We start from the raw sequence: 26315 nt of genomic DNA, 5'->3' as shown, positions 1-26315 counted from the left end.
TGTGCTTCAGGATGCTTCTGGCCTTCAACTAAAACCGTGTTCACACTCCTGTTTACTGTACCTTCACTGCATTTCCAGTGCCGTTTTTGTTTTAACCCACATTAACATGATGTTATCCAAAATGCATATGTATCCTCTACTTTGTTATAAAATCCTACTGTTTGGTGTATTGTTTCTCAAACCAGCTTCACACCAACTGGAGTCCTTATGTCATTCCTACTTCATCTCTAGTCAAGGTATAAACACGTTTGCATAGGGTAAAAGACATCCCCACCACCGTCGATGTCCCCTGGTGCGAACACAAATAGAAATGAAATTGACACTAATGAAATCATGCTGATGTGAACAGCTTGGGGATAAAGAGCTGTGAAACACATGGGGCAAGAGATCACAACTTCACTGCACTCTAAGACACTGATGAGCACACACCCTAACTCTTAGCTCTTTCTTGCTCACCCTGCTTCTTTCGTCCCTTCATGAATATATTTTATATCATCACACACTCCCCAGTTGGCGTGGAAGTGAGAAAAATAAACTTGTTAAAAGCTGAAGAGTGATATGCAGGTACTATCCAACTATGAGAGTCCACTGAGAAACTATCAGCCACCCTGGACCATTAGCAAGAGCAAGGATAGCTCAGTCAGTGGAGCATGAGTCTTTAAATCTAAGGGTTGTGGGTTCAGCCAGAGTTTTCCTCCACTCACGGTTGAGCTGCCTCCCAGCTTGTTTCCTTGTCCTAAACTCTGGAGTATACCAGGGAGCCAAGCAGTCTCCATGAAGCGGGAGGGGACACTCAGGGACAATTGTATCATCAGCCCAAACCATTCAGATGTCCCAGAGGAGTGCCAGTCATACCAGTCAGAAAATCGCCCAGAGCCATCTGGAAACCCATTGAATTCATCAGCTTCTGAGAGTGGACCATCCTAATCAGTTCGCTGCTCCTGCAGAAGGGAAAAGATGCTGAAAGAAGCATCTGACCATAACAAGGGACTGATGCAATATCCACCACTTTCAGATCATCCTCTCCCTACCCCTTTGAGAAAACAAGGTCCAGTGCGGCCTGCCACATATGTTGGGCCAGTGACATGTTGGGACAGCCCCATTGTTGTCATGGCAGCTATGGAGTTCTGAGCCAGTCGCCAGGCCTCAGTGATACAGAGCAGATCAGCCTCCTCATCCATAATCACACCATGGGCAAGGGGTGACTTATTCAGAGCTGACCTGGAATTCAACAACAGCAGCTGCAGACAACTGCAATTCCCCAGGTTGGAGGAGGGGCTGGCGCATGACATAGTCACCAACTGCCTGTGTCGTGTGCCCCTTATCTAGTGTGCCCCGCCCCACCCCTTGCCCAGAACCACTATGATTGGGGGCACCCCTGCTCCTCTCTTCCCAGGAACATATTACGTTCCTTAATTATAACAAATTCATTTTTTTATTTTTTTTAATCATATTTATTAAAATTTCCAATAATAACAGAATAAAGAAGATAGAAAAGATAAAGAAAAAGAAAAGAAAGAAAAGAGACCAATTTTAAACCCTTATGTTCATAACCTTCTTTCTGGGACTCCCTCCTTCCCCTCCCGACTGTATTCCCCTTTCCCTACGTTGGTTCCACAAGTTCTCATTCCCAATTTAACCTAATATGTTATGCCTAATAGCCAATTTAAATTACAATCTTAACATCACTCCTCACCTTTAACAAAGTAAAACAAAGATTTTTTTCCCCCAAAATCTACCCCGTTTCCTTCCACGAATTCCCCCTTTTCTTTTCTTTTCCAAAACTTGTTAAATCAAAATACCAAAGTTATATATAAAAAAAAATAAAATTTAAAAGATAGAAAATAGAAGAAGATTCCAAAAGTTGATTACATAGCCTTTGGATTCTAGAATTCCCCCTCCCTTCCCCGGTTTAGATTCCCTATGTCCATCAGTCTGTATGTTGTCGGCCTGGAGGTCTCAAGTCCACAGCCAAACTTTCTCAATTCATCTTGCCGGTTTTCTTTAAATTTACTTATTTTGATAATATTTAATTTCAAAAGTCCAGTCTAATCGAGGCCTTTAATTTCCCTTGATCATTGTTACTCCTCCCATTGTTCTTGCCGTGGCGTAGTTGGTCCTTTACTCTTTTGTTTCTTACTTTCTCAGGTTTCTGTCTTGTTCAGCTGCAAAACCATTCTTATTCTGAAATCTAGTATCTCTACAGAGGTTTGTTATTCAGGAGCTTACTTAAATAGAAAGATTCTATTGTGTTGTCACCTCTGTAGACAAAACAAATATTTCAGTTTTGCTACTTTCCCAAGAGCTAAGACCAGTAATACACATCCCAGAGTAGTTTTCCATATACGCCGCTTGTAATGTCCCAAAGCCCCTCTAGAGGGATTGCAATAACTTTGTGTCCTCTCATCCAAAAGTCAAATTGTTGTTTCTTTTTCCATCCGACATTTTGTATCCATATTTATATCCAGTTGTATCAAAATCAACCAGCAAAATACTTGTAGCAAAGTCCTCTTTATATTCTCAAGATTTGACAGCTACTTTGACAGCTGTCAAACTCTCCATCTCTCTCCGCCAGGTTCTCTGAATCACCCCGGTTCCCGGGGGGGGGTTGCCTTTTCCCTCTCACCCTCGACTCTCCTCCAGCACAATTCTTGTAATGATTCCATCGTGGAATTTGGTATTTTTAGTCAGCAATAAACTTCAGAATTGATCTTGGTTTCTCAGTCCTTGTTTTAGCATGTTTACAATCAGGGAGGGGACTGACTTCCTTTTTAGATCCCCCCCGCTCGTGCCGAATCCGAAAAAAAAAATTCCTTTTTTTTTCCCTCCTTTTGTACCCGGTTACCCAATTACTCACGGGTTTTTGTTAAATGTCCGAATTTCAAATGGAAGAAGCCAGCGCTCTCCGACGAATGGCATGCGGCTGCACTCGGCAGGGGAAGCGATAGACTCAAAGTACCACGCCACTCCCAGGCACCCGATCCGTAGCCTTTAAAAAGGCTCCTTCACGAGTCGGGAGGGCGCTGACGGTACCAGCCGAGTCCCCATGTCCACGGGCCCCGTGCCCGTGGTTTTTAAGGGTCCCCGCGTCGCCGGCGCGGTAGGACCCAGCCCCTGCCGAGCCGGCTCCCTCCGGAGCTCGGAGGGAGTCCGCCATTCGGCGATGGCGCCAACCCGGAAGTCAATTATAACAAATTCAAATTTAAAAACACACAAGTTAAAAACCATTTTAAACAATTAGAACAATAATAACAGCATTAGAACCTTGAAACAAAATGCCCTAAACAATACCCCAACCCAAGAGTCTGTTCAGCTTTTGTGGCTGGAGTCAGTCAAGGCCTGCAAGGCAGGAAGCAGGTCCTCCAGGATTCACAGCCAAAATATTTCAGATACAGTGGTACCTCAGGTTACAGATGCTTCAGGTTACAGACTCCACTAACCCACAAATAGTACCCCGGGTTAAGAACTTTGCTTCAGGATGAGAACAGAAATCGTGCGGCAGCAGTGGGAGGCCCCATTAGCTAAAGTGGTGCTTCAGGTTAAGAACAGTTTCAGGTTAAGAATGGACCTCCGGAATGAACTAAGTTCTTAACCCGAGATACCACTCTACTGTACTTTTTGATCCTGAGAGAGGCGTATAAACCAAACCCCAGGAACCTGCATTTAAGTGAGTGGGGAGAGGAAAATAGAGGTGGCAATGCAAAAAGACTTGTACTTTCATCTAAGTTACAAGCTAGTTTCTCTCAGCATATAGAGCTCAAATACCCAACACAACAAGACTCTGAAGAACAAACTACAATTTAGGGCCTCTGTCTCAGCCCCACCCCCACAATATGGGCATGATATATTTCAGCCTCATTCCAACTCATCTGTAATATGGCTGCAATATTATTGCACAGTGATATCCGGTTGAAAGGCAGTATATAAATGTAATAAATAAATATTTGTCTATGTTTGGATATAATTAGATGTCATTTTGGATCAAGATAGTGAAGTTAAGCTTTTAAAACTGCCCCGATTTTTGTGTTGTGGTTTCTCAGAATTCCCAAGCAACACCAGGTACAAGGTTTCCAGTAAACTACAAAATGACGCAATCCACACTGCCTGACAGTATCAAGAAGAAGAGGGAACAGGATCATAGTTACCCAACTGTGTCTTTCTCAAATAATATATAATGTAGGGGACTACAGGGAGTGTGTACTAACCGTAAGTAATAAAAGGGTGCTACTACAATCTGCATGAAGTCTGGGATTCCACAGGAGCATGGGGGGGGGGGGGACAAAGAATGTGAATTTAAAAAGTAGCATCTTTCTAACCATTACGGTATCAAAGATATGCTGTAAAGCTGGGTAGCAAATGTGGTATCCTCTAGCTGTTGTTGAACTACATTTCTCCCAGTTACAGATGGGTAGCCGTGTTGGTCTGCCATAGTCGAAGTAAAAAAATTCTTTCCTGTAGCACCTTAAAGACCAACTAAGTTAGTTCTTGGTATAAGCTTTCGTGTGCATGCACACTTCTTCAGATACACTGAAACAGAAGTTACCAGATCCTTCTATATATTGAGAAGGTGGGGAGGGGTATTACTTAGAAGGGTGGTGGGAATCGGAGATTGGCAGATAGCTGAGATGAGCCTGTTGACGACTCTTAACGACTGTAATAGGTCTTACAGGAAAAGGCAAGGGGTGAGAAGGTGAGAAATGGCTTAGTCATGTATAATGAGATAAGAATCCGATGTCTCTGTTCAGACCAGGTTTCTCTATTGTTTTAAGTTTGGTAATGAGTTGTAATTCAGCAGCTTCTCTTTCCAGTCTATTTCTGAAATTCCTTTGTAGTAAAACAGCTACTTTGAGATCTTGTATAGAATGTCCTGGGAGATTGAAGTGTTCTCCTACTGGTTTCTCTGTTTTGTGATTCTTGATGTCAGATTTATGTCCGTTTATTCTTTGGCGTAAGGTTTGGCCTGTTTGTCCAATATAGAGAGCTGAAGGACACTGTTGGCATTTGATGGCATACACAATGTTAGACGATGAGCAATTAAATAGTCCCGAGATGGTATGTGTGATGTTGTTGGGGCCAGTAATGGTGTTGTCCGGGTGTATGTGGCAGCAAAGTTGGCATCTGGGTTTATTGCAGGCTCTGGTGCCAGTGTCCGTGTTAAGTCTGGTTGTAGTATTATTGTGGGTTAGGAGTTGTTTAAGATTGGGTGGCTGTCTGTAGGCAATGAAAGGTCTTCCTCCCAGAGCTTGAGAAAGAGAACTGTCATTGTCCAGGAGAGGTTGTAGATCTCTGATGATGCGTTGAACTGTTTTAACTTGGGAGCTGTATGTGATGACTAGTGGAGTTCTGTTATTTTCTTTTTTGGGTCTGTCTTGCAGCAAGTTCTCTCTGGGTATCAGTCTGGCTCTGTTGATCTGTTGTCTAACTTCATCTGCTGGGTATTTTAGTTCTGAGAAGGTTTGCTGTAGATCTCTTAGGTGAGAGTCTCTGTCTGTAGAATTGGAACAGATGCGGCTGTAACGTAGTGCCTGGCTATATACAATGGACTGTTTGGTATGTTTGGGATGGTAGCTAGAGGCATGTAGATATGTTTGTCGGTCAGTTGGTTTACGGTATAAGGTGGTGTCTATGCGTCCATCCTGTATTTTTATAGTAGTGTCCAAAAAATGTATTTCTTGCATAGATTGATTCATTGTAAGGTTGATTGTGGGGTGAAAATCATTGAATTTCTGGTGAAAGGTGTCCAGGGTCTGTTGACCATGTGTCCAGATGATAAAAATATCGTCAATGTATCGTAGGTACAAGAGAGGTTTGAGTGGGTAGGAGTTTAGGAAACGTTGTTCTAAATCTGCCATGAAGATGTTGGCATACTGTGGGGCCATGCGGGTGCCCATTGCTGTGCCGCTGATCTGAAGGAACAGGTCATCACCGAATTTGAAGTTGTTGTGGGTAAGGACAAATTGGCAGAGTTTGGTGGCAAGGTCCGCTGTGGTTTTATCTGAAATGGTGTTCCTTATAGCTTGTAAACCATCGTTGTGTGGGATGTTGGTATACAGAGATTCCACGTCCATAGTAGCTAGTATAGTATTGTTGGGAAGATTATTTAAAGATTGTATTTTCCTCAGAAAATCTGTGGTGTCACAATTCTACAGACAGAGACTCTCACCTAAGAGATCTACAGCAAACCTTCTCAGAACTAAAATACCCAGCAGATGAAGTTAGACAACAGATCAACAGAGCCAGACTGATACCCAGAGAGAACTTGCTGCAAGACAGACCCAAAAAAGAAAATAACAGAACTCCACTAGTCATCACATACAGCTCCCAAGTTAAAACAGTTCAACGCATCATCAGAGATCTACAACCTCTCCTGGACAATGACAGTTCTCTTTCTCAAGCTCTGGGAGGAAGACCTTTCATTGCCTACAGACAGCCACCCAATCTTAAACAACTCCTAACCCACAATAATACTACAACCAGACTTAACACGGACACTGGCACCAGAGCCTGCAATAAACCCAGATGCCAACTTTGCTGCCACATACACCCGGACAACACCATTACTGGCCCCAACAACATCACACATACCATCTCGGGACTATTTAATTGCTCATCGTCTAACATTGTGTATGCCATCAAATGCCAACAGTGTCCTTCAGCTCTCTATATTGGACAAACAGGCCAAACCTTACGCCAAAGAATAAACGGACATAAATCTGACATCAAGAATCACAAAACAGAGAAACCAGTAGGAGAACACTTCAATCTCCCAGGACATTCTATACAAGATCTCAAAGTAGCTGTTTTACTACAAAGGAATTTCAGAAATAGACTGGAAAGAGAAGCTGCTGAATTACAACTCATTACCAAACTTAAAACAATAGAGAAACCTGGTCTGAACAGAGACATCGGATTCTTATCTCATTATACATGACTAAGCCATTTCTCACCTTCTCACCCCTTGCCTTTTCCTGTAAGACCTATTACAGTCGTTAAGAGTCGTCAACAGGCTCATCTCAGCTATCTGCCAATCTCCGATTCCCACCACCCTTCTAAGTAATACCCCTCCCCACCTTCTCAATATATAGAAGGATCTGGTAACTTCTGTTTCAGTGTATCTGAAGAAGTGTGCATGCACACGAAAGCTTATACCAAGAACTAACTTAGTTGGTCTTTAAGGTGCTACAGGAAAGAATTTTTTACATTTCTCCCAGTCCCTGCCAGTATAGTAAATGATCAGGAATGATGGGATTTGTAGTTCAACCTCTGGAGGGCACCGCAAGCTACCCCTGTAGAAACCTTGCTCACAATCTATCTGCTTGCCACACCTTGACGTATTCCGCCGCACGCACCCCCCAATGGTATTCTTGTTTATGTCCTGCACAGTGTCACCACATCATTCGTTTCATACCTTTCTTTAATGGAACTGAAAGCAACATACCTTGGACTCCCAGGCAATCTTTCATTCAAACATTGGCTAGGCCTGGTCCACTTAGTTCCAACAAGGGTGCTGCTCCATGCGCCTTCAGACAGTACCCCAGAACAGTGGCATGTGTCCAAGTGAAACTCAGTTTTTAAACCTACAAATTCCTTTATTATTATGTGACTTGGCATGAATGACATTCTTAAAGAGTTTTAAGGAATACAAAGTGACCTTTTTAGTCTACGACCTTCCTAAAAGTCTTTACATGCTTTCTAAATACATGTTTTGGGGTCCTGATAATTATCCCTTCTGTTAAGGCTATAAAGCTAACATACTATTTCAATTCTGCATCAAATAGCTTTGGTGACATTTCATGAAAGCTGCAGATCTGCAAGGCCAAAAAGCTTTCTCACTTTTGTTACTAAACATTCTATTAGTGGTTGCATTGCCGATATAACATCATGAAAGAGATAATGCTTGCAACATCTTGCCTTTTTTCATAATGATAGGCTAGCTAACAGCAAATAGATTTATAATGCATTTCTGCCATTCAAATACAATAGTGTAACTTCTGTGCCATTTTTCTTAAATGTCACTGTTCTTTTGCGAATACATTGACTTCTCTTTTTCAAATATAATTTGTATTTTTATCCTTCTAGTAAGCGGATGTCATGTTTTTTCCTTCTTATTATAGCCGAAAACAATCAGAAAGTTAATTCCCCTCCTTTCTTTTTTCTGTTGCTTTTTTTGTTTAGCATTTTATCTGTTGCCTTAAATGGGCTGTAGGTTTACCATGCACCACATTCATCAGATTTTCTTTCTGTGTTAATTTATGGGAAGGATAAAATACAAAATCTGAAGGTACAATTGTGCCCTCTAGTGTCTCGTGTTCCATGACCATATTTGAGTCATCACATCACTTCACCAGAATGCAAGACAAACCTGCCTTTAGGCTTTCAATCATTCATCCAAACTTTTCAAAATGAATGAAATAAGCATATATTTTAGAGAAGTATTTGAAGATCGTAAGTCAAATGACTTTGTCAGATTTCTGATGACCGAATTTGACTTTTATATACTGAGCAATTTTAAAGGCATGTTACTCATCTAGGCACATTTCAGTCAAGCTCCAGGCTTGGTTATGGTACCAAAACAGCCTTAGTCCCCCTCACTGATAACCTTTACTGGGAGAGAGATAGTGAAAGTGCTACGCTTATGATTCTCCATGATAACTCTGCAGCTTTTGCTTTCACTGATTATGATATCCTTCTGGGATCACTCCGAACTTCTGCTTACAGGTTCATTACCAAAGAACACTACTGAATGACTACTGTTTAGGTCCATGGTATGTATATGTACTATGCATTCCTCATGCATTCTAACCCCACTGCTCTTTAACATCTATATAAAACTATTGGAAGCTGTTATGCATGCAGCATGCAGGTGATACTCAATACTATCTCTTGGTTCTACCTGAACCAAGAGAAGGTATTCAGGTGAATCAGTATCTGGACACTGACAGTCATTCAGGCCAGGACTAGCCGCCTGAAAAACAGTTTCTACGCTAATGCAATTCTGGTTCTAAACTCAGCATAAGGGGTTTCTGTAGTATAGTGTGTTTTCAAATGGGGTTTTAGAGTTTTTAGGGGGTTTTGAATGTTTTATGTAGTTTTGTAGTAGTTTTATGTAGTTTTTATGTAGTTTTATGTAGTTTTGTGGTAGTTTTATGTAGTTTTATGTAGTTTTCAATTTCATTGTTCCACAAGGGACAATGACAATAAAGATATCGTATCGTATCATATCCTGTGGGTCAACAATACACAGGTTCAGTAACTGGAATGTTGACCCGTTCTAGTCTATGTAACATTCCCCCTGAGGGAGCAAGTACATATATGAAAGAGTGCCTTCTCCAATACCTTTCAACTCAAAATTTGTAATCTGGGACATAGGCCAAATTGTGGTCCCACCAGCAGGAATAGTATGAAGAACAGGAACCTACAATAGGGCATTCTTGGCAGTGGCACCCTAGGCTATGGATCTCACCCAAGAGAAAGCAGGCCATCCCCCTCTTTAACTACATCCAGGAAACATGTAAAGACTGTATTTTATTCATTCAGGCTTTTGGCCAATAATTCTATTAAGGTTTTATTCAGCTAGTTTTGATAGTTATTGGTGTATCTTCCTATATACATAAAAATGTAAGGCTGCCATCGTGCAGTCCCCACTGAAGGATTTATAGTGCGGTATCATAATTGTGGATTGCATGAAATCAGAATGGAGCCACCACTGGAGAATTTGTAGTGCCTCATCCCAATTCTGGATTTGCACAAAGTCAGAATAGGGGAAGGGAGCAAAAGAGAAGGCAGGTTTTATAGCAGTTTTAAACACTAGCAGAGGTTTGAATACAAAGGAGTAACATTTGATTATTTTGAAGAATTATTGTATGTACAACTGACATGGATAGTTGGAAGTCCTTTTTACTTATATGTTTTATTTTCCTCTTTATTCCTATATTATTTCCTTTAATAATATTATCTCTTTGTTCCCTTTCCTTTTCTGCTTTGTTTTTGTTTGCTTTTGTATTTTTTGTGGTCCTCTATTCAGCATTAAAGAGGGGCTAACATGCAGGTGAATAGTTGATGAAGATCCCTGAGTGTGATGTAGGGAAGGGAAGATCTCCCAGGGTAGAAGGGTGGGAGAAGAAAAGGAAGCCCCCAGGTGAAAACCTGGGAGGGTTCACCTTTCTCTATGTGGGGCAAGTTAAGATTTATCTGTGAAAAAGGACTACTTCTTCTTTAAGTTTCCAGTTTTGCTTAGATTAGTCTTTTTATTGTAATGTATTATGAAGATCTTAATAACATTTTATTTTTAAAAAAGAGGGGGGAAAGGAGGAAAATGATTCCAAATAGCGCCTGGGGTTCAAATGCAATGCCAACACCCCCACCTCAGAAACCCCCGAGATGAGTTGTGCAACAATATCCTGAGAGGTATCCAAACACAGAGAGAACAAAGCATTTTTCAAAATATACAGTAGATATTGTCAGACCTATACTTTATAATCCAGTTTCCACTAACACAACTATATGAACCATATCACTTTAATATGCAATTTCCTCCTAGCTGTGAGCTTTATGGATTAATTAAGGATAATTACTCATTATCATGGTCAGTTTGCTAAATTTATGTACTGTATTTCCAGCTTGAATTATTTAAGACATATTAATTATTTACATCTTTTTATTTCATTCAAGGAAGTTATTAGGAGCCAGATGCGGTTATTAGGCTTGGCAGACAAAGCAAAGTGCTGTCTCACGAGGGTAAACTACACAGGGAAGGGAAAGGGACTGGCTTACTCATGATGACATCTGTGGATTACCGAAGAGGTGCAGGACATGCTTTTAACTCCATCAAATGATGAAGACTCTGTATTACCTCTCTGCTTACTGTCTAGTGCATATTCCGATAAATCCTTGCCTGTGACCTTCACTCCTCCAACTCCAGAACCTTCAAACTGTCCAAAAAGAAAAGAAAAGAAAAGAAAAGGGGGGGGGGGAAAGACCTCCTGCTCCTCAAATAAATCCATTTTTGTCCCTTACTGTTCCCTGTGCCTGGCATACTTCTACGATACTACTTCACTCCTCAAAACCCAACTTTGCCATGAAGGTGTTGGCACAAATTTACATTCATAAATTCACTAGGAGAGACAAGAGCCACCATGCCACTTAACTGGCAGATGGGTTGCTGTTGCTTACCGGGTGGTGAAGTGAAGCAGCAGGGAGGTTGGCATAGTGCAATGGTACCAGCGGAACTAATCTGGTGCTTTTGCTGATTCGTTTGCACCACACTGGCATCCCTACCACCTCCTGCTCCGGATAAGTGGCTGCTACCTACCTGGCAGGAAGCTAGTGTTGTGGCTCTCACCCGTCTAGCAGGTCACTTCTGACTGTAATTCAGCTATAACTGAACAGCATGCATATTCTTCCCATTCCTATCCCACAGTGTCCAATTTTAGCTTCTTTAAGCAAGGACTAGACCTCTTACACTGACTAGACATCTTACACTGCATCATCAATCTATGTTTCAATACAACTGGATAGCCTTTTGAATAAAGATGGTGGGCTGATCCTTTCAAAACTGTACTCATTTTAATCACTGATTTCAAAACAGCAGTGGTGGTGGTGGTGTTTTTGGGGGGGAGGTTAAAAATTCCAGAGCAACGCTGCGTACTGGGCTGCTAGTTGTTTCTCACTTCTGAATAAATGGTCAGCTTCAAAAATACAATATGGCAACAGCACAACTTTTAAAAAAATAAACAGATCTCTTTCCACCCCCACTAAGCTTCTGTTCTATACCAGAGGTTTGCAATCCTCCTCAAATCAAAATAACAAATAGTTGAGCCTTCCCAAGTGTAACTAAGGCCCCATTACACATGACACTAAATTTCACTGGGGACCAAATCAGGTCTCTCCCCCCCCCCCCCACATTAATAGCAGGCATAAGGAGGGGGTTGATTTTCACTAGGGCCATTCTTTCCTCACCTGCTGCTGTCCTGATGAAAGCAATGTGAAAACAGCCATAAATGAAAATCCTACTTCTCTGCCCTTTCTGAAAATATCATTAGTGGTGTGAGAGCCTGCTATGGAGAAGACCATGTCACTTCTCTTTCCCATGTCAGCATCACCCTTGCAAGGAACTAAAACAGCACCGGCATGGGAAGAAGGCATAGTGCAGACTACTCCCAAAAGAACTCTTACTTTTGACACTATCTTCTTGAGCTTTGGGAAGGGTGACACTGCAGTGGCTTCCATGCCACAAAAAAGCCAAGAGGAGCCCACAGCAGCTGCAGCTGCTGGAAAACGGTTGTGTAAAAAGGGGTAAGGCAAAAAGAAAAACAATCTCACCGAAGCAAAAACATAAAAAGCTGCCTTATGCTCAGTTAGAAAATTTATTCTTCCAGCCCACAGACTGGTGGCCTCTAGAGATTGTTGGACTACAACTCCCATCTTTCTTGGTCATGCTGGTTGGGGCTGATGGGAGTTGAAGCCCAAAACTTCTGAAGGTTTGTGAGGGGTGACTGACAGTGACTCTCCAGATGTTCAGGCATATGATTATCACATCATCTGCTACTTGATACTTTTAGCTAGAGATGGTAGGAACTAAACATGGGGCCTTTTGCATGCAAAGCATGATGTAATCTACAACTGAGGGAAAGTCACCCCAGCATGTTTCTGCAGAAAACAATTCAGGAAAAGGGGGGTGCATCCATCTCCCCCAGCCATGGTTTTAATCTCTATAAGGGTGCCCACCTCCCATTTTAAAAACATTAGGTTAGTGAACTTTTCTGTCTGGGCATTTTCCAGCCATCTAAAATGGATATTCCATATATAGTTTTCTGACAGCAGTAAAAGTATTTGCTGCATTCCAATTCCGTTTGGAATCCAACCTCAGAGGCTTCTCCCCACCTAACATTTGTTTTTTTTCCAGTCGGGTGGATTTGACACAAATTCTTCTCTAGGGTTAGAACTGATAAAAATACCAGTGATTAAACACTGGAGCTTTTCATTCCCTCTCGCCTTGCCAGGCCCAACACCAGCCTCAGTTTATATCTGTGCAACCCCACTGGGAATGTGGCACTCTGTCTATGTACCATAGCTTGTTTAAAGCACACACAGAGAGACAAAACATTAAACCCTGTTTGAAAATTTGGTCTTTCAGGATTCTCTGAGGCTCTTTTCTATGAAAGGACAACATGCAGCCCCAAATTTAAAAGCATTTTCCATTCACGGCACAGATTTTGCTCTCTGACACTCTTGCCTCACTGTTAGCTCTTCGTCTTGAAATTGCCTTAGGCTGCAATCTTATATATACTTACCTGGAAGTAAATTCTATTGACCTCAATAGAGCTTATTTCTGAGTAGATATGAATAAGATTGCACTGTTTCTTTTTATCCAAATCTCTCGTGTGCATACATAAGCTAAAGAAAATTTCTGAAACTTCTTGAACAAGTAACATAATCTGGAACAGGTTTTCCTGTGTTGTGAATTGTGTTTAGTGCTAATACATTTGCATCTCCTTTAACATTTCACAGATGGAAATAGTCGCACACCAGCATACTTGCAACAGCCCTATTCTAACACCATGGATTGCTGCCGGAGAACTCCCACGCACACTATTACACGTTGTAGAAGGTTCTTCTGTGCTGTGTTCATTTACTCTGCAACAGACTGTTCTGCACTGGCTTGCTTCCTCATCACAGTTTCCTTATTTGTTTGTTTAGACTTACTTTTGAGGCCCCTGGAGCTTAAGGTTGCTGGGTTGCTGGGGTTTTTATTTAAGTTAAAGAACACTTAATCTCACAATGAATCTGGCTGCAGCTATTATACTCTTAGGCTTGCCCTAACATTTCCAAATGTTGAGAAATTCCAGGGGTGCTGTGCTTACTCAGGTTTTGTTTCCTCTGGGAAAAAAGTCACTGGGGAGCATAACAGGGATTTATAATGTGCAGCTGGAAAAATGTTAGGTGTTTGATTATATAAAGTACAAACACTGGGGGAAACAAAGGTGTGAACTATCTCCAGGCAAGAGCCCAATGCATCCCACTGTTCCACAGTAAGACAGGGACTTCAACCAGCTCACTTGCGCATATGGACTGCTTTAATATGAATCCTCATCAAGCCTCGTTCTTAAACATTCACCCTTATGTAAGTCAGACAATGAACTGACAAAATGAAGCTGATAGTTGCATGAAATGTTTTGATTCCATTCCCCCCCATAATTATAACTTCTGAACTGAAAACACCACATACTCAGTTCTCGCAACTAGCAATGAGCTATTTGTTACACTATTTCAATTACTGATTTTTGCAAAACTACTGTGAAATACTCCTCAATAGATCTTTGACATGCTTTATTTCCCCCTCTATAGAGCGGCTTGCCTCCTTCAGCCCCAACCACATAATTTTGGTCTGAGCAGAATCCAAGTACATGGCCTTAATAATAATTTAGTGTCACGATCCTAATCCAAATATACTCACATTTCTTTGACAGATGCCCATGATTTCACTTTTAACTGATCCATTACATCTCCAAAATGTTACTTCTCTGTATGAAATATCAGCTAATCATTTCTTTTCTACGTTACACATGCATTGTTCTGTAGTTTAGACACTTGAAACTTACCGGTATTTTTTTAATTAAAAAAAAGGGAACGCTGACTATTTCCAAAGACACATTCACATTAAGAATACAATGTGGTCCTGCGAGTTCATGCATAGAATTGTAATTTGCAATTTCTGCAACCATGGCAGCACACATTTCCTGCAATAGTTGTAGGAATTGTTCCTGGGATTCAGAGCCATACTATGACTGTGGACCACCATATGTGTATCTCTAGACTTAGTGTGTGTGTTCTCCTGAGGTCAGTGGATACTGGAGCCTGCAACATTAACACACAATATTTAAAACAGATTTAAACAACAATATCAGTTCCACCCAATCTAGAGGTGTTATACCATCTGCCAAACACAGAAACCGACATCTGTATTGTCTTCTACACCTGAAGTGGGTGAGACCTGAACACATAAGACTCACTAGCTTGGGTCCTACCCACAGACTCTGAGGCTCCCATTCAAGGATCAGAAACCCTCGTACTAGCTAGTTACAGCCCAGATCAAACATTATAATCCTCACATGGATATGTTCCGAGATGCAATCCATAAATAATTTACAGAGGGAGAAATTGACATTTTCTCTTTTCTTAAGTCTTTCTGGCCTGAGAAGTCTCCTCTTTATTTCGATTGTGGCCCCAATAAATTGAGATATGGCTCCATTTTGTGCTATCTTAGTCAGACCTCTGCTCCTAATAGCATGAGATAATGTATCAGCAAAGCATTGCTTGAAAGGATTCACAATAAATGGAAATGTACGCAGATTTCTTATCTTTTAGGTTGTGACAGATGCATATTTATTGTCTTACTGAGCATTAAAAAAAAATCAATATGAGAACCTTTTATGCTACTCTGATATTCATAGTTAAAATATTCATTAGCCTTTTCCTGAACTATAAAGAGACAGCTGCATTCAGACACAAAGTAGCTTGGAACTTTGAATGTGAATGACATGTGCCCCACCCACGATTTTATACAGTGTTTAATTCAAGGCACTTTCTTGTGCGTCATCTGCTGATTCTGTGAAGTGTTGGCTCCTAGACAGCTAGCTAGCAACACAGTAGCATAGTGTAGCATCATGATCAAAAAGCCCCATTTTTTCACAAAGGCACACTAGCACAAGCAAATCTTATGCACGAATGCACCCATCCACCCACCAAAGAGAAGTGTTCGTTCTACTGTGAACCTACTGGTCATTCTACAGAACTTACATATTGGATCAGAAAATGGTTGTTCGTGCATAAATAATGTGCAAGGAACAGTGAAATAAACACAGCCGATTGTAACCAATTACTGCAATACAAAGGACTATGATAGCACAGCACTAACAATACCTGAAATAAATAGCTATATGAAGGTTGTTTAAAGTTCATTAGTTTTCCACTTGAAATAGTGGGAAACAGTAACCCAGGCTAATAAAAACAGCAGGCTTATTTAGGACTATAAGCAGATCTGGTACTCTAAGGGGAAATAAATTTGTAGAGCACTAAAGGATACAAAGCCCAAGACTTGATCTTAACAACATCATAGGAACTATAATTTATTGATTGTAACAGTAACATATTGCAGAACACTTTTTATCAAGATGTCCAAAGGCTCACATACACTACCCATTTTATCCACTAACCATTCCATCCACTTCATTCAAACGTAAAATGAGAAGATGATTTATTCCCATCCTAGCAACCAGGGATTAACAGAAGCAGGGGAAGAAACTAGTAAAATAATGCCATTGCTGAACATGTTTGTGAAACATTGAAGTACCATATGGCCAAGAACTCATTCCAGTTTGCTCTCTTTTTAAGAAGTTTTTGGTTTTTCACATTGTAGTCTCATTTTTTGTATTAAATAGAAAACTAAACTTTAGACAGGCTTTGGCTTGGATTTCCCATCATGCATAGGCTAATTTTTATGTTACATGGGAGTGGAAGAGTGGTTGTTGTTGAAAGTTTTGCATTTTCTTCATGTTTAATCACTCAGAGCTTCAAACCCCCAAATCTAACCTTTATTTATTAACAAAATGTGATTTTGTTGGTGGCTAAATTTAAACTAGTAAGACCTTGTTATCCTGAGAATAATTCCTGTTTGCTAGATCTATGTGTCATAGCAAAAAACTCGTATGTGTAACACTGCATATGCACAAAAACCTTCCAACATTACCTCCCCTAATAAAATGAAATATGTTTAGGTCTCAACTGATTCAATCGTAAATAAAACACAAGTCTTTTCCAGAGCTGAATGACCCTCTTTTGGCCTCCTTTGAGATTTGCAAGTAAAATCAAAGATGTTTTCTGAAATGCAAATTGTACTTTCCTATGATGTATCAACAGATGGCCTTCATTTGTCCTTACAGACTAATTTCCAATGGACCAAGTTTAGTGTCTAAAATCTAAAAATTCTAGCACAAAAGATTTAGTTTTTTTTAAAAAAAATACAGCATCAGAAGGACAGTTGGTTTGACTGTTTTCTTGCATATGTGTACGCAGATGTAAGATACAAAATATGGCATGTGTATACCATTACACATGTAATTCACAAGTACATGTTTTGCTACGCATACATGTTTTAGAAAGCACCACACATCTTTGTAAGGCAAATTTTCCCACATGACTGTGCACCTAGGGTTTACAACTTTCTATTGTGACATCTCTGCAGCGAAAAATGTAATATGCAAAATTGCTCTTTACATGCTTCCTTATTAATGAGCTCACAGAGAAATAATCACACAGCACACTTTAGCCAAGTTGACCCAGGGTTGCATTCAGTGAAGTTTTCCTGTTTGCACAAGGACTTCCACTTGTACAGCAGAACCTCCTCAACCTCTCCTTCTCCTGTGCACACTAATTCTGTGAGAAGTATTTCACCAACGCTCCAGAGCAGATTTGTGAGTGGGGATGAGCAAGAAAGAGAGGGAGGGGAAGTTCTGCTGCGCAATTGGAAGCCCTAGTGTAAATGGGAAAGCTTCATTAGATACAACCCATATACACTTTCTCTGGCACTAAGGCTGCAATCTTTAGCATAGTTACTGGAGAACCCAGTGGACTTGTTTCCACACTAGGTGGCTATTACATAATTGCCATTCACTGCTCTGCACTGGTTTTTATGGGGTATCTACATATTATCATCAAAACAGTGTCCTCTATTTTCCCCACACTCTTTCCATCTTTTCTCAGGTGGCAGAAGTCAAACTTCTGCAAGGAACGAAACAACAACACAGTCTCCACAGATGCGGGCAAGAAAAGGCACAAACTGAGGTACATGTACTGATCTTCACTATAGGGACAGGCATTGTGCAACTGTTCTGGGGAACACTTTGGCATATTAACTGCTGCATGGAACCTCAATTTTAATTATACTTCCAGCTGATAGTGGGAAGAGCAAACTTCTTCAAAGCCTTAGATGTCCCTAGTGTAGCTGACTAAATAAGCATGTATCACTACTATCCTGTGAGCAATTATTTAAGATTAAGCTCCACTGAACTCAATGGGAGTTACTTCTGAGGAAACACATATAACTGCGAGATTAACTCTGTCAAATTGTCAAATAGGAAATGGGCATTAATTGGTTCACCATCTAGTACCAATAATACAAACAATACTAGCAATCTTTGCCACCATACAGTTTCACAGTCCATCTTCAGCTTGCTCTGTCTCTTCCCTTTGCTGGAAAGAGCCCTGGAACATGAAGTTTGACATCAACTGCTGCACATATACCCATGTATAATGTAATGTAAGTGTAAGCCACTTTGGTAGTCAATCTGACTCTAAATATAATACAAACAAGCATAAAATATCATAACCAGGAGTAATTTGTAAACTTTTCTGAAATATGTGCTTCTTTCCTTTATGCAGGACCTTCTAAAACAATATATGACCAGAACCTTTTTCAACCTGAGAGCCACATTTCCTCATGAGCAACTTTCTAGGGGTGGGTGGGAGTAGATGTGAAAGTAGGCAGAGCAACTGAAGTGAAACTTGTCCAGTAGGTTACATTCCAACCATGCAAAAGACAGAATTTTCTACACACACACACACACACACACACACACACACAGTTCTCCATCTTGCTTCTAGGCAAGCAGCAGGCATTATCACAGTTTAAGAGCAGTTTAAGGTGTGGCCTGCAAGAGACTGTTCAGCCTGTGAAGAGTCAATATCTGAATGACACAAGGTTACTCATGTCTTCTGTATGATAACAATATCACCTGCCATGGGAGATATGTCGTGGAACAGAGACAGTTGGGGAAAGGGCTACAATACAAAATTACAGGAAAATATTTTTAAAAAATCATAGGGTTGTGTGGATCCATTTAGAAGATGCTGTTTTATTTCCATACTTCTGACTTTAATTGCTTTTCTCACATCAACTCCTCCCTCTAGGTATCTTCTTTCCTTTCTGCCAGTTCGTACCCCCAGACAAAGATTAACAGGTGCATTTTTTCTCTGTGCATTTATATATGTTCACAACCATTGACCATCCCCTCCACTTTCTCCTGCTAGATATACAGTATATAATCCTGCTCCTGGGCATACTCCATTTCCACAATGTCACTGGGATCTAGCATTAGGTAACTGTACCAGCAGTGAAAATTAAAAGGATTAAAAAATACGTTATCTTAGAAAACTATCAACAAAAGAGGCTCAGACAGGGGATGGTGGGGAATTTACATTTACACGACCGAGACACCTTTCCTAGATCTATAGCGATCAACTTCTTGTGCTATGGAGTGGTAAATCAAGAGGTAATCAATTTATGAAATTCTTGTTTGCGTTAAAAAAAGAAAACCTCTCAAAGTGGTTTGCAAAACAACACAACAACAACAACAACAACAAACCAACCCAAGAAAAATCAAGAAAAAAATTGCAGTCATACTGTAACATAACAAAAGCTAAAATACTAGAACACATTAAAATCCCCTCCACTTTCCAAGCATTTACCAAAACACAGAAGCAAAAAAAGGACAAGAAGGCCATTATCAGAAGCAATCACTGTCCTAAGGTCCTCCACCTATGAAGCACAATTGGCCCACTTGACCCAGGTTTGGTTGCAGTGGCCTAGAGCATGCAAAGAGCAAGGCTGGCTCAGCTGCACTACATTGAGGTGACTTGCTTCAGATGACCCAAGCAACAAGCTTTATGGGAAGAAACATGTTTTATTAATGTTCATTCTATTTATATTTAAATATCTCTGCTGCTTTTCTATCGCAAGATATGCTTCAGGATATTACTGAGGGGAATCCTGCCTGATTGCCAATGGGACACAAGTAAAATGCAAGGTAATTCAAATCACAAAACAGCCTGCTGTAAGGTTCTCTTAAATCCACCAGTAAAGACAAGTATCAGATTTCTTCAATATAATGTTGTTTCAGGGAATAGTTTGAGCTGTTCTAGCTGCCTTGCCCATAACTCCCAGCTGCAGTTAATTAAACCTTCCAGAGGGTTTCCCACCAAAAAACATACCAAACTTCTTAAAGGGATAGAACTTTTTCTTTTTTAAAAAAGTAACACTAAAAATCAGTAACAAGCAACAGTACAACAAGGTAATATCAGCACACAACAACTTTCAATAAGTGTGTCTTGCTTTCTTCTGGCTTTGTTAAAACCTTTCAAAATTGTATTAGTGTCTGGTGCCTGTTTGCTCATAGTTTTCTTTTAATGGGATTTGGGGAGTTTTCTCCCTCCAAAATATACCAAACCACGGGGGCCACCAGGGGGCGAATTGGAAGATGGCCGACAATAACATCTCTCCAAACCACACGAGGTAATTAAGAGGCTGCTATGGGAGTATGTAGCCTCCCTTGCCCCCCCCCAGGGAATGGGGGGGGGACTGCCTTGCCAGCTGTGTCCATAATTCACCCCCGGATTCGAAAGAAGGGGGTGTGGACACTTGGCACGAAGCCCTCGAGTGGGTCGGCCCTCCCTGACGCTGTCTCTAATCGCGCACTGGTTCGCATTAGCTCGAAATATATAATTGGAAATATATAATTGGAAAGAAGCTAATGCACATACATCAAGTGTAGATCGGGAGTAAAGACTGCTGATTAGTGGGTCTCTGTGAGCGGAGCAACGGGCTGGACAATAAATCAAGTGAAGAATCATCATTAAAAGACAGGTATGTTGGAGTGAAACGGAAAGGGGGGGAGGAAAAAACTTTTCTTTTTTTGTCTTATGTGAGTACCAATAACCCTCCCCTCCAGAGAGAAGAATCGTTGCGAATTATTAATCACAAGCAGGAGATTATGAACTGTGTGGGAATGAATTGCTGATCAAAGAGAGGACTTGTGGAAACATCGGGGAATGGAAGGAAAGTTTTATGACGCAGCAACAAATGGAGTTTCGTGAAGACAGGCTTGCCGACGAGGGGGAGGACGACCAGGGTCATCGGAATGTGAATGTATGGTTATCGGAATGTTATCTTGACCCTGCAGGGCCCCCTGAGATATAGATTGGCAAGCCTGTGGAAACCGACGGACAGACTGTGGGAATGTTCTTAATGGAGGTGTGGAAATGGCGTCTGTCCTTTATGTGGAATGACTTTTGGAGAGTGTAAAACCCACACAGGAGATGTTTGTTTTTAACCCGCTTGTGACGATTATCAGAGATCACAAAGAAAGGAATATATGATAACAACAAGAAGATGAGGAAAATAACAAAGAGACTATCTGGACAGAACTGGATAGAACTGTTTAATTAAAGCAGCAGCAAGAGTGATGTTTGGACCCCTTTCTGAGCTTGAAGTATGGGTACCCCCAACAAAATTTTAAAAATCTGGCTGTATAATTTGGAACTAATGTGATTTGGAATTAATGTGATTTGATTGGCCTGTTAATAAAAATTATATATATATATTTTAAAAAACATACCAAACCACAGTCTCCCACGCACTAGTTACACAAAAGAGGTTCTTTTCCCTCACAACCCTTACAGGGAGAGCACTTCATAATTTTATGCTTCTCGGGTGCATTCCTTTGAACTTAACTAGCACTACTAACTTTGTTTAATTGCCAGTTTAATACTTAGAAAATTGCCTTCTGATTTTCAGTGTGCAGTCATTAACGGTTGAATAGATGGTGTGCTCACAGTTGTCTTGAACCTAAATAATTCTCTCACATCTATTTAAAATGACTATAATAATGAAGGGCAATGCTTATGCTTTCTGTGCCTTTTTTTTTTTTTTACCAGACCAAGCCGCTTCACATCAATGTGCCTAGCATAATAAGCATACTACTATAACAGCTTAAATGTTTGGCAGTCGCATGGATTCTGTGAGAGAAGCTCAACCATTTCCATAAACTACACAACATGACAAAGCACTCCAGCACAAAAATAATATATGGGAAAAGATACCTTCTTATTTGGGACTGGCCCGAGACATTTTGCTGCCTAAGGTGAAGGGCAAAATGACAACTCCCTCCAAGCCACGTAGGGAAGCTAAGACCGGCAGTCGAATCTTACTTCAGTACTGGTGATGGGATAATATGCTTCACTGCACCTGAGGGCAACAGCCCAGCCACACCTGTGCTAAGCATTTAAAGCACTATCATCTCATTTTAAACAGTCCTGGCTTCCCCCAAAGAATCCTGGGAACTGTTGTCTGTTAAGGATGCTGGGAGCTGTTTAGGACACAGCTGACGATCACAAGAGAGGTTTAAAAGTTTATCCCTCTTCCCAGGGAACTCTGGGAAATACAGCTCTGTGAAGGTCTCCTTACAACTCTCAGCACGATAACAAACCAAAGTTCCCAGGATTCCTTTGGGAAAAGCACAAACAGTCAACTGTTCAAAGTAGTATGATATTATTTTAAATGTATAAGCTTTGATGGGACCTTTGGGGATGCAGGGCATGTCAGTCCAGTCCACTCCCCACAGCTGCATCAGTCTGCCTAATGGTGGGGTTGGGCCTGTTTATATTTGCTGCATACTAGGCCAGCTTCAGAATTCCAATAGCAGATACAGCAAAATAATAGTATTTTTTTAAAAAAAAAAAAAACAGAGGACGATGAACTGTACCTACTGGCACAGAGCTTCCTAAAGTAATAGTCTGTGCATTTGGTTTCTTGGCACCGTATTGAAACAATAACAGTTTTAGTTTAGCCCTGCTCAGACAGTGACCCTCCCTTTTACACACATAACACCAACACCAACACCACCCTCTCATGTTGCCTGGTGCTTGACAAAATTACTGTTCTTATAGTCCCAGGCAGGCAGCAACACAACAAGAGGTTTATTGAGTCCTTGGAGGAGTGCCATACACACTGGTGATTTGCATTTGGCGTGATGGCTGAGAAATGTCACAGGCCTGTTTTAATACTTTTAGAGAGCAGAAGTTAGGCCCCCTAATTTCAGTAAGACTTAAAGCCACTCTAGATGTCTTTTTTATTGTGCATTCATGATTATTTGTGCTCATAATGCTACCGGGGTAGTCATGCACAATCCCACTTTCAATAGTTTGTGGCTGCAAAATCAGTGCATACCCCATAACTTCCTCCTGAAATCCCGTAGCATTTTATACCACAAATCTGGTTTATTTTTGCATCACTTTTGTTGCACTATATCCCCTCCAGACAGCAATAATGTAGTAGTAACATTGGGGAAGCATTGCAGAGCAAATTAGAACAGAATAAATCCACCCCAAATGTACTATTATTGTGTTAAAAACATATTGTGGAATACACCTGGACATGAGTCTAGAAGTTCCCTAGAAGGTGTGCTTAGGATTACAAGCTTATACTGTAGGTATTATCAAAAACCAGAGTTAAGTGAACAATATTTTGGCTTTCAACTAAACAAATCCTTCTTGGTGGTTCTTGTGGATTTCTGTTTTGTCATAGGCACCAAACTCTGATCAAAGCCCAGTCAATTCTGACAGCTCATGTAAATATAATATTGTTGAGCAACAATGGACTTTAAAAGGGTAGGCAGCTGTGGAGCAAACTTCAGTCTGACAATTAATTGTAATTGTAATTGTTGCTTATTATAAATACAGGGCAAATTAAAATTATCTAGCTACAGATAATTTTGAGACTATAATTTCCATGAGTTTGTTTTCAGATGTCACAGGCCTAGCTGTGATACTGATTACATTGACCCACATTGCAACCTAACGTGTCAAGGGAGCAATTCGCGGTCTGTACTTCCTTGCACATGCTACAGTATTCCATATACAGTAGCATCCCTTATGATACATTATGGATCTAGGTGACACGACCAGCCCCCTGCCCCCAATTGTGGTGCTTTCCTGAATTTGGGTTAGTGCCTGCCAGTGTGCTGATTACTAAGATCACATCTACACCAAATATTACGGGGCTTCTGCAGCAAGGCCTTTAAATGTGGCTGAGGCATTATTGCTCTTGTACAATCAGCTGGAAGTGATATTAAAATGATGGTCCCACACAACACTTACAATGCAATCCTATGCACATTTACTCAGAAGTTCTGTGGGGCTTGCTATCAGGAAAAGGAACACACAGGAATGCAGCTTTAAAGAGCATTATTTTTTCCTGCTAAATATCTGCAACTACCTACTTTTCAAACATAATTATGTGTGAATCAAATGGAAGTGAACCTCTTGCTATATATATATATATATATATATATATATATATATATGGAACAGTATCCAGATATGGAGCTTCCTTTTCATTCTTCTTCATCATGCAGGACCACATGATGACCACTTGAATTTGGACATGGTACTGTACTTGGAGAAGGCATCCTAGCATGGCTTGCCTGGGTCCTGGTGACAGCAGAAACATGAATACTGCCCTGTCTATGAAATCTAGCAACAGGCAACTGCATCTAATACTGGAGTTCTGAAGCCTGCCCCGCTACACAAACTTGCAACCCTAGGTGACTTATTCTCTCCCATGAGGTTAGAGCTGACATGATAGAGAATCTAGCTGCACCTTTCTCCCTTTCCCATTAAAAAATTACTCAAGAAGCTCTCTCCTTTCTCAGGGAAATTTGGGGGTTTGGGGGTGGGGTGTTTGGATGGGACAATCATACTGTGAGATGTGGAAGAGGGCATAAAAACAATCTTAAACTGGTGTAACAGTGATTCCCTCCCCCCCCAAGGAACTCTGGGAACTGTACTTTCAGGAGGGAGAAACTTATCTAGGTCCTTACCGAACTACAATTCCCAGAATCCTGGCCTGACAACAAAACTTCTCCTTCTCCTTCTCGTCCTCCTCCTCCTCGTCCTCCTCCTTCATAGTCTGCCCATCTGGCAAACTGTATAAAACTAATATAACTCGTAACATAGAAGTGTGATTTTACAGCAATGTAGATGTAAATCTGACAACCTATTTTGATGCCATTTTTTTAAAAAGGGATCATCACATCAAGATGCATTTCCCCAAAATATGAGGACAAAAAGGGACAAATAGAGATTTTGAAAATGTTTTGTTTTATAGTTATTGTGTTTCCAGAAAGTGCACAATTTGTTCCCGTTTTCTTTTAATGCTCAAGACCAACTTTAAGAAAAAGAAAAAAGTACTGTCTTGTATGGTTCCAAGTGAATATGGAATTAATTTTGTTCACAGCAACCACATATACTGTATTACAAATGTTCCTTGCTAATTTCCGCTAGAACCTCACTTTGCTCTGGGTTACTAAGCACCCAATTAGCCTTCATTCAAGTATTAACCTCATTTTAACAATTCTGTTAACAGCTGCACTAGTAACTACCCATGCTGGGTCAGGCACGATGTCTGTCACACTGGAACAACACCATGGAAACAGCTACCATTGACAGATGTAGTACTATAGGGTACAGAGAAGTGGGAAGAGAGGAAAATGTCAGGCTAGTGGAAGGACTTAAAGCTGTATTAAGGAACCTTCAGACCCATTAAAATTCAGGAATAAAAATACAGTTATACTCACTTGCTAAGCAAAGCAATTATAAAGGGTATTGCAACCAACAGAAATCATAACAGGATGCAATCATTACCACCCTTTGCTTAGTTTAGGATGCTGCTATAATTACACCAGGGCTGCTTACACACTCTACCTTCGAAGCGCATTTCCCTCTTCCAAGAATTCTGGGCACTGAAGTTTGTAAAGCGTGTCCTCCCTAAAAGAGGGCACGTGTTGCGGTGAGACCTGGAGACTGACCTTCTTGTTGTGGGTGGGTATACTGGACAGCCACAACACCCGACTGGTAGGTCCCCCGTTGCTGGGTTTAATCTGGCCAATGGGGTGCTGTCTTAGCGGATCGAGGGACCTATAAATACCAATGCACATGACCCACAGCTTCCTCTTTCAGCTTGTGCATCGGAACACCCGCCCACCTCTCCCTATATTTAGGGAATTTTGTGATTGACCTTGCTATGCCATCGTCGTCGGTCATTGGGACAGGGGCATGGCAGGAATTTCCCCCACTTGGCTGACTGGCTGTTGCCATTTGGGTTTCGCCGGCCGCATAGCAAACCGTCACAACTTGTAAGGTTGTGGATAGACACTTGTTCAGGTGATAGGGATGGGGGAATGGTCTCGCCATCCCTATGTGAAGGATATTCCGTTAAAGGAATCCAGGGACTCAACTTGGTTTGGTCAATCCCCAGGAGGGGGTTGTGCCCGTGCCTGAGTCCAGGGGAGCATTTGGGGAGTGGACATAGCCTGTACCCAGGCTTTCCACCTACCCCAGGTGTTCACCCTTGGCTGACCTATGACAGAGCTCTGGGTCAGCGGTACCTGCAAAGGTGCAGGGAGCTAGTTGAACCAGAGCCTATG

General features: G+C 41.1%; 2 protein-coding genes and 1 long non-coding RNA gene across 4 annotated transcripts in view; 2 read left to right on the top strand and 1 right to left on the bottom strand.

Annotated features, from left to right (window-relative positions):
• Nucleotides 1–26315, bottom strand: part of PRKG1 (protein kinase cGMP-dependent 1) — a 686067-nt gene that overhangs the window by 540092 nt on the left and 119660 nt on the right. The gene's annotated exons all lie outside the window — the stretch shown is intronic.
• Nucleotides 1126–11015, top strand: LOC308476774. Its single transcript, XR_013986082.1, has 4 exons — nt 1126–1265; nt 4041–4206; nt 8719–8765; nt 10672–11015. It is a non-coding gene; the product is annotated as an uncharacterized lncRNA (long non-coding RNA).
• Nucleotides 17289–21126, top strand: LOC308477623 (uncharacterized protein; the record flags this gene model as incomplete). Its single annotated transcript, XM_081006352.1, has 6 exons — nt 17289–17471; nt 17761–17841; nt 18439–18514; nt 18967–19016; nt 20607–20698; nt 20784–21126. 4 exons carry the CDS (start codon nt 17289–17291, stop codon nt 19011–19013), a joined length of 387 nt encoding a protein of 128 aa, XP_080862478.1. The 3' UTR covers nt 19014–19016; nt 20607–20698; nt 20784–21126.

This window comes from Podarcis pityusensis, assembly GCF_964106645.2.
Source record: "Podarcis pityusensis genome assembly, chromosome: 5".
Taxonomy (NCBI): Eukaryota; Metazoa; Chordata; class Lepidosauria; order Squamata; family Lacertidae; genus Podarcis; species Podarcis pityusensis.
The sequence above is the reverse complement of the archived record's forward strand: the minus strand, read 5'-3'. Positions and strand labels throughout refer to the sequence as shown.